At 39.6% G+C, this 9,544-nt stretch overlaps 1 protein-coding gene across 2 annotated transcripts; it reads right to left on the bottom strand.

Annotated features, from left to right (window-relative positions):
* Positions 1 to 348: 348 nt before the first annotated feature.
* LOC149812187 (protein trichome birefringence-like 14) lies at positions 349 to 3,586 on the bottom strand. 2 transcript variants are annotated; one of them, XM_089993451.1, is made up of 4 exons: positions 2,846 to 3,586; positions 2,512 to 2,676; positions 2,227 to 2,422; positions 349 to 1,896 (listed from the first exon to the last, which is right to left on the bottom strand). In XM_089993451.1, the coding sequence occupies exons 1-4, from the start codon at positions 2,988 to 2,990 to the stop codon at positions 1,068 to 1,070; spliced, it is 1,335 nt and encodes a 444-aa protein (XP_089849577.1). In that variant the 5' UTR covers positions 2,991 to 3,586; the 3' UTR covers positions 349 to 1,067. The 2 variants fall into 2 exon arrangements, with proteins under 2 accessions (XP_089849577.1, XP_089849576.1); XM_089993450.1 differs by having other exon boundaries at positions 351 to 1,896; positions 2,512 to 2,730.
* Between the last annotated feature and the right edge of the window lie 5,958 nt (positions 3,587 to 9,544).

Genomic DNA, 9,544 nt, shown 5'->3' with positions numbered 1-9,544 from the left:
CCATCCCAAATATCAATAAACACCACTCGCAGATGGAATAATTTTAGACTTAATATTTTAAGTAACCTAATTCATCTGTTCCCCTCCAACCAATCAAAGCCTCAAAGCACTTCAATGTAAAATGAACAATACAGTACATCCATTCGCCATATAACATGCATAAATTCACACACAAGCAAAGATGCTCGATAAGAATAATAAAATAAAAATAATAATACTAATTATTATTATTATTATTATTATTATTATTCACTTCAATTCACACCCTCAACGCCTGGTTTTTCATTCTCAAGCAAAACAAAGACGTGTGTATGCAATAAAAAAATATGCAGCCCCAATAACTGCTATATGACATTTAAATCAAACTCCAAAAACGCAGAATGAAAAAATATTTGCATGAGATGCACCCACAATCACTTCTCCAAGCTATCAAAATCAAAAGCCAACACAAACCAGAGAATGCCAGATATGATGTATACATTAAGTGTATACATTAAGTAGTTCTATTATGTCACCCATAGAAAAGGGTAAGAATATCAAGACAAATCCTTGTTTACAATACTCGCAAGATGTCGTATGTAACCAGAGGAGCAAACATACAGAATCTATGCACAGAAACACATTACTGGCCAACCTAAAAAACTGAAACAAAAGAAGAAACAACGCTGATGATCAAGGGATGTGGCAAAGGCAAACCATACTGGCAAGAAAAAATCATCTGAAGTCGATCTTCATCATCCATCAAGTTATACATTTTCCTCATCCATCAACTTTGTTTTCCAACCAGGCATGGTAAATCAAGTCACAGCAGGTACTCATGGGCTCCTCAACAGTCACAAGTTTGCCAGTCCGTAAGCCCTTCATTGATATTGAAAAAAATGGGACAGAATTTTGCATTATCAGTACAAAGGAGCAACCAGAAGCTCAGAAAAGCCTGATAACCAAAGTGCAGTGATGCTCTTCGCCGTGGTGCTGGTGCTTATCCTTTCTTCAACATATAACGTCATGATCCTTGACTGATTCACCAGCTTCCAATGCTTGCTATAACTATATAATCTATTGGGAACTTATAATTGCGCAAAAAGGATCTCATTCCACGTATCAGGAATGCCTGGAAGACACCAATGCAGGCAATCCTGCACGCCTTCAGTGGCTTTGATGCTGTACCTAGATATGTGACCCTCATCTCTAAGCGTTGACAAGCCAGTAACGTCCAACAACCTCACCCTCGTTCCCCTGACAGCACTCTCAGCAACCGGATCGCTAGAGCTCTCTTGCAGGACCTTGTTCCCTCCTGTAAAAGGAACTGTATTGTCACAGGTCCCCCCGGTATTCCAGTCCCCGTTGAAGAAGTGCCTGGGGGAGATGGTCCTGAAGAAGGCCTTCAACCGTGGATGATGCGGAAGTTGTAAATCCAGCCACTTAACAACACTGTGAATTGTGAGGTTCTTGGCGTTTCCCATCTCTCCTAGAACCCTGTTCTCATTTGGCTTCCCATTCACGTACATTACCCACCGATTAGCTCGTAACTTACCTCTGTTCCAATGGTGCCCAGTATTGAGAACCAAAACATCAAACCGATGAAGATAGCTGCGTAGGAAAGTAACAGGTCGATCTAGATGCATGGCAAAATCAGTTGCTCGATTAGATGCATTCAGGGGCTCCAATTCACAAAGGCTTGCAGACCAATAATAAAGGATGGTGGTGTTGGTGGCTAGGAAGCGATACGCCCAACCATCAGGACGTTTCGCACCGCGGGGCACGACCAGCCCATACTCCCAGCCCACATCTTCAACATCCGATCTCTCCTCGCCCCCGGTGACCATGCACATCAAGGATTGGAACTGTTGCCTACCCAGTGAATCCCCCACCATAGCAATTGTCTTGTCCTTCATCCTGAAACCTCATGCATTGCAACCATAATCAGCCAAAGCAAATCTCACCAACAAAAATGGAAATTAAAAAGGAACTCGTATCCTGTTTAGAGCCTTTTTCCTTATCCCCTGCTTTTGCAATTACGTCTAGAATTAGCAGAGAAATGGACAAAATTTGATCTTATACAAAAACCATCACAAACCTAACGGAGAAAAGGATCTCAGGAAAGTCCATCACAAGAAACACATATGAGTTCTGACATAGATATGGATTTATCGAAAAAAAAATCAAGGAATAGACCAAAGCACAAAACCTGAATTAAAGAAATTGAAGAAGGAGAAGAAGACTAACTTCCTCAAGAATGTGGATCCTTCAAAGTTCGGCATTTCGCAATTATCCGGCTGCCACTGGAACGATTCGTAGGCGAAATCCAGCCGCTGGGTTAGTCGGCACGCCCACATTGCCGACAACCATTGCCTGCAACCGAAACCAGAGTACAGAGGCCTGCTTTTGTCCGGTATCCATTTCCCCTTGCCATAGTTACACTCTGTTCCATCACCAAGCAACCCTCAGGGAGATGCGATCAATCAACTCCAAAAAGGAAACAGCAAAACGATAAAAAAGAATGAGTCCCACCTTGGTTTATTTTCTTGCTCTCGGTCAGCAATTCTTCTCCAGCAGTTCCTCGGCTCTTGTTAGGCCCCTGTTTTATGCTTTCCTCTGAAACAGCAGACGTGATGTCCGAGGGAGACGACTCCGAACTTCTCTTCAAATCCACTTCTTCATCCTCCTCCACGGTATCTACATGCACATCGGTTTTAGAGTGAATAAATGGAGCTTTACTCGACAAGATCACTGTACAAAACGAGAAAAGGTTATGTAAGAATCCATCTTCTGATTCAGTAAGTATGAGAAAGATGGTACCATTCTTCATCAAACAAAAACGAGTGAGAGAGAGAGAGAATCCAACCAGGAGATTGCATTTCGAAGCGACTCGCTGGAAGAACGCCAGGTGTCTTCTCCCAGATGTAAATGAGAACGGTGGTGCAGACGAAGGCCATGAGCGTCAAGGATAGCTGCCTGACTCTCAACCCATTAACGCTCCCCGCTTTCATCTTTCTGTTTTCTGACCGCTATCTATCCTTCTCCTCCTAACGACCCTTCTGATCTAGACTCTCTGTATGGGGAAAAAACTTTTTTTATGCGATTTTCACACTCACGAAAGGTAAGAAGACGATTCAATCAACTAAAACACCCACAACCATCATCACAGAAACGGCACCAACAAACAAAAATCTTCTCCCCAATCCACAGAAAGGAAGAAAAATCACCCACCACCAACATCAAACCAAACAATATACCCAAAACCCACTTAGAATCAAAAGCCAATCACCAACCACTACCATCAAACCAAACATTACATCCCACACCCACTTGGGCTCAATAAACACCTACCATTGTTAAGCTCTCTCTCTCTCTGTCTCTCTCTCCCTCTCTCTCCTGTATTTTAGGCAATGAAAGGTAGAGAGAGAAGGGGAGGCCGGACAGAGGGACGGTTTCTATTTGTGGGGGTCTTTATCTCCTTTTCTTCTTTGTTCTCCTGTGAAGGGAGTCATGAATATCCCTTAACCCGCAAATGGCTCGGTCGTCAATCCAAACCTCAGGTTTTGAACTAAAAAACACGCACCGCCTCTACAGGGCTGTCACAGAAACAGTCTTCTGTTTGTATGGCGACGTTAACTATGAATACAACCAAGATCACACACATATACGTCGGTCGTATGGTTATTCTTTTCGACTTTTCTCCCGCGAGGAAAAGAGAGCTTTGGGAGAGTCACCTTCAAGCAGGTCATTTGTCAAATGAGACTTGTTCTCATCTGACAATGGCATCAGGATCGTGCCACGTGGCGGCCTTTTTTATATATATATATATATATATATATATATATTCCACCCATGTATCGTGTAATTCAAAAAATATAAATAAATAAAATGAAAAAAAAACAGAGGAAAAAGGTCTTACGGTTTGCATAAAACAAGGTAAGGATGTAGAGATTTAGGGCTGGAGAGATGTTTCTCCATTGCAAAGCCTTTATTTTAAAGGTCACCACGGGGCACAAATTTTTTTTATGCTACTTTCAACGGTCAGGATTGTCAGATGATCCTAAACCCATTTTTTAAGCCCCTTTCTCTCGGATTAATCTTGGAGCAGCTACTTTCCTTTTATTATCAATGAACTCAAATAATTATAAAGAAAAAATTATGAAGAGGTCATTTTTTATGCAGTTGAGCTGCATGCTCCCCTACTGATGATCATCCATCTTAACATTTCTTGAGATGGACAACCCACCCATTTCCAGAAAGCCAAGATGGGTGGCTGTCTGCATGCCCGTTGCATATAATACACGGTCTCCCTAACCCCAGCTTGCCTTTCAAAAAAAAAAAAAAAAGGATGCTGCATACAAAGGGAACAATAACGGCTCTTAACTTTTTGATATAATACAAAAGTTTCATCAAGTTCATTTGCATTAAACCTTATGTCTCACTGTTAAGGGTGTCAACAGATTGGGTTTGGTTTGAACCAGGCAGAATAAGAACCAAACCTGATTTGTGATGCTGGTATTGGATTCGGACTCAGGTCCAATCAGACCCACCATAAGAATAATTAAATCTGAATCCTATAAAGATTACATGAACCAGACCTGAATCATACCCAATAAAATAATATTTTGTATCCTTTTTACATTGAAAAACTACAGATCTTAGTTGGGTCTCGGGTCAGGCTCGGGTCTGGTATGAAGTTTTACAAATCATGCCTGGCTCCATATATTAATCAGACCCTTGTAGTCCAACACGAATTGTAATCGGACCTTCTTATTTATCACCAAACCCTAACCCTGTAGGGTCGGGTCTAGGTAAAACCCAACCCATTGACACGCCTAACTACATGGCAAGCTTGGTAAACCGTTGTGAATCACCCTACCAGATGGGTGGAAGTCGTGTTTATATAAATCAAAAGCAAATTATTGTAAGATTAACTGCAAGTACTATTAACCTATCTTGAATTAGCACAAAGATGTTTATTTTTTTTTAACCTTCCAACAATTAAGATATAACCTGAGTCTCTTATGGAAGCACATGATTATTAGGCAGATATTGATTTGATATCTTCTGCCGGGCCCTATTTGATCACTAGATCATTTTGGTGTCCATGCCACAATAGACTGGTTCAACTCATAGAAAAAGAGGGATCCAACTTAGGAAGAAAAGATAAAAATGTGAGTAATGATTTTAAGATTTAATATGTAATTAATGACAAAAATCTGCACTAGTTTTTCTATTAATCACAATACTTTTGCAAAACGATATTGAAAAACTAGGCTTTTTTATTTTTTTGCTAGCTTAAGAGAAAACCTAAGGTTTCAGGATTTTGGTTGGCAAAACCCTTGTCACTCAGTGAATAAAAAAAAAAAAACCTTGTCACTCATGCTGGAGTACCGCCATCTTGGACCATGGTGCAATACCCTTACAAAAAAATTGATCGATACAGCGAACCATAATACAACTTGATGAAGCTCACAAGTCAACCCTACCAAATGAGCAGAGTAATTAACATTATTAATCGCATTGAACATTTGCGAATCCACCCTGATTGGTTTAGGATCACCATCAGATATGCGGATTGATTATCATATGTTTTTCACTTGAGGTTTATGGTGGCCTGCACGTCTTAAGCAAATCAAGGCACAAGACGACCCATATTCAAGTGGTCATGGTTGTTTTTAGGACGCAAAAATCTGACGTCTTGATAAGAGTTTAATAATTACAATTTGTTTTTTTTATTGAACATGCTTTTTCAATGAAAAGATGGGGGTCTAAGTACATTTTATTGACCCACGGATCTTGGTTGGCCACAAATTATTTTTTCAAGTGATGAGCTCATGCAGGGGCACCACACAGTTTCATTGACCCTCATTCTGAAAATTAAGAAAATACTAAATTTGATGAGTACTCAAGTTTTGACCTAGGGATGGTACTGGACCTGGCGAAAATGGGCCCCGCCCCCATTTGAACCAGGGATAGAGGTGGGGATGAAGGTTAAAGTCAAAACTCATGCAGGGATGGACTTACGCTTTCTCCAACCCCGCCCTGTTGTGCTCCGTCCCCTCTTCGATCCCGTTAGTAAAATAACTAAAATACCTTTAGGGATGGCAGTGACCGGGCAGAAATGAAGCCCCGCCCTACCTTGCTCCATTTAGACTGGGGATTGAGGACATGAAACAGGGATGACGACAATGATAGAGGTTAAAATGAAAACATGTGTGAGAATAGAGGCGGGAATGGAGGGCAAATTTGAGACGGAGCAGGGGTGGAGACCTTGGTCCGTGCCTCCGCCTTGATCCACTGCCACCCTATTTTGACTGTGTGAGACAAGGAATAAATACAAATAAAATAAATTATGGAGGGTTGTTTATAGAACTGGGGGAAAAAAGAGTAACACTACAAGAAAAATGCAGATTAGCGACGAGCGTTATTCATCGCAATCCATTTAGCGATAGATTGGCGACGGAGTAGCGACGGATTGACGACAGAGTAGCGATGGATAGCGTCTGTCGCATATCCTTGGTCGCTAATTAGCGATAGAACTGATCTGTCGTAACTCCTGTCGCTAATTGACGATGGATTAGCGACGAACGTGATCCATCGTGAATCTGTCGCTAAATAAGCATGTATTTGGTTTTGTGATGGATACATATCCGATGCTAATTCATCTCTATTTTAGCGACGGATTAACGATGGATAATATCTATCGCAAAATTTAAAAAAAAATTGAAATATAAATATCGATAAAAAAATTCCTGTTATACAAAACCAATTTTTTCTTTTTTTGAAATACTACACATTGAATGCAGCTAACGTAAGTATAAAAAGGTGTGTTGTTAGATTAACTATGATGAATTGAAGAAAAAGTCAAAATTTGTGATTATCCCTTAAACTATAATGTTACTGTGCACACAGAGAGGAAGATACAAACACAGATAGTTCCAGATTCAATGACCTAAGTTGGTCATGCACCTATCAATATCATCTGATATTCTGAACATACAACCAACTAAAACCAGTTGACAAGATTCACAATAATACATAGTTAAATGTCCCTTGCTAACAGATTCACTACCATGTTAAAGAGATAATTAAGTGAATCTGCATTTACTTCACTATGAATCAGGTAATCACCCAATTATTACACACAACTAACACATTAGAAATGCCAATAGACTAAAAGCATAGGAAGGATATAACAAGACAACATACACTTAATCATTAACATTAGCATACAATACTGAACTTCATACAACAAACTACATGAGGTTCTCTAGGCCAATAAAAAAAATGTACTTTTGTTATGCAGGATAACACATGACCTGTATCCAGAATCAAAACTATATTGCAGTGATATTCCAATTTCATAGCCAACATTACTTAGGAGGCCAACCTTGGGATGGATCAATGTCAGTTAGATATTGGCCCATTCACATCCCTAACAAAAAGTTTACCAACAAAGAAAATACAAAAGCACAAGTAGAAATTGAATGAACGCAGACAGCAGAAAAACCATGTAATATTCAGTATTGACTGTATGAGTAAAGAAATATACTATTGTTCAAATACAAAGAGATAACAATATATTGATCTTGCTATGATTGTCATATACCTCATAGATTGGGCATGTCCATTCATAGCTGTGTATATGGCCATAGATGGTAAGGTCGACCTTATACTTTTGCCAAAGTCCTTGTAGGCTCTTTCTTCCCATGGGCTCTTCAAAAGCGCCATCCATTGCATGCACTAGATAAGAGGAATAGCCCAAAACACGATGCACAATGAAAATAATCCATGGCTGCTTTTGCCTATCAGTTGCAAAGCAATGCTCAATAAATTTGTATTGCTCAGTCCCTGGCCTCCAATCCTGCTCAAAGTTGGCTACACAGAAACGAAACATGCCATAATATGTTGAATACCTGGATGAGCATCAGAAGTTAGATACACTTTTTTCTGCAATATCTGGATAGCATGTAGAAAAAATTAGGAACAAAAATTCAAGATTCAAGATCCCTGAGCAGGAGAAAAAAAAAGAAACAATCATAATCAATGTCAAATGTGCAGCAAAGATGACTTAAAAGTCTGAAACAGATGAGTCTGCATGCTGAGTAAATTACTGCTTTGTGAAACTGTATCTGTGTGATTTAATTGATTAAGATTCATTCTTTATGGTTCAGCTCGATTCATTCCTGGACCAGAATAACTGGCCACAGAAGAACCAAGTTATTCCAGCTGAGTTTTGGAACCAATTCATGACTTGTGGCTATGACAAATCAAAATGGTAAGAAGCAAACATGGGATACATCTACTAGATTGTTGACTATACAAAGGACATCTACCAGAACTTTTCCCTGTTCTGAGCAGGAAAATAAAACATGGTTTCAGCCAACACTCCACATTCCCCTCCTGAGTCCTTGCCAGTATAGAATGACCCAGACCCTGGCCAGTCACGTTCATGATTTCCACTGCATGAAACGGTTCACAAGATTTTTAAATAAACAAACCTAATGCATAAAAACCATCAGTAAATGTTTTGAATGCAAGTAAAACCAACTTTGCAATCATGTAGGGTACAGTGGATGCAATCAGTTCGATCTGTGCTGTAAACTGGTCCCACTGTGATATATATCCATCAGCATAACATATGTCACCAATATGGAAGACTATGTCAATATCCTTCAAGCCCTTTATGAGCTTATCTGTAGTGTTTAGAGCTCCATAGTCGAAATTGTTATATTCATTGGAACCATCACGCTATGCCTGAAAGGAATATAAATGATTATGGTTCTTTAAAGGAAATAAAACTCACTTTATAACACAGAGACATGGCTGATGAGCTCTATATGAATGAAACTCGGATCATGCCATCCCACTGTCCTTGCTGGAGATCCTACAAAAGGGAAAAACTCAATTACTTTTTAAGAAATTGGGAGGCCCCAAAATTATGTGAATTCATGTTACAATTCAAATAAGCCTGAGTGCCCATCACAAACCATTCACCAGAATCACCACAGATTATCATTCCCCAAGTTTCTGCACCCTAAAGTGAATTTGTTTTTTAAGCAACTTGCAATCTAGTTTTGTAGGATTGCACATTTATGCACCATAAAGTGAAATCCTTTATTTTATTGTTGAAATATTCAACAAAATCATGGTGCTACACTGTCACAATTTTTAATTCTAAAAGAATCATATTTTTTCCTACTATTGTGACCACGCCCTACACATAGATAGTGTCAGATTCTGCCAAAATTTGAACATAAGAGATTTGAAACCCCAAGAGGGTCTTTGACATCATGCATGTAGCAACTACGAACAGTCACCGATTCTCAAGGAAAGCTAAGCAATAAACGACAATCCAGCTCTCATCTCTATTGTGAACGAGAAGCATTGTGTGGAATATTGACACAGAAAAAGAAAAATAATTAAGCGTGGGAATGAGCAGAGGAAAAGGATGACAAATTTTTCTTTCGTTAACCACAAGACGATCGAGCATATCGCCCTTTCGCTTTCAAAGGGCGACCCTCAATTGCTCAAATTCTCTCTCTTAAGGCCCTCGAAGGCG

The sequence above is a fragment of the Nuphar pumila genome, chromosome 17 (assembly GCF_984573655.1).
Source record: "Nuphar pumila chromosome 17, dmNupPumi1.hap1.1, whole genome shotgun sequence".
Taxonomy (NCBI): Eukaryota; Viridiplantae; Streptophyta; class Magnoliopsida; order Nymphaeales; family Nymphaeaceae; genus Nuphar; species Nuphar pumila.
Note: the sequence above shows the minus strand (reverse complement) of the source record. Positions and strands in the feature narration are given on the sequence as shown.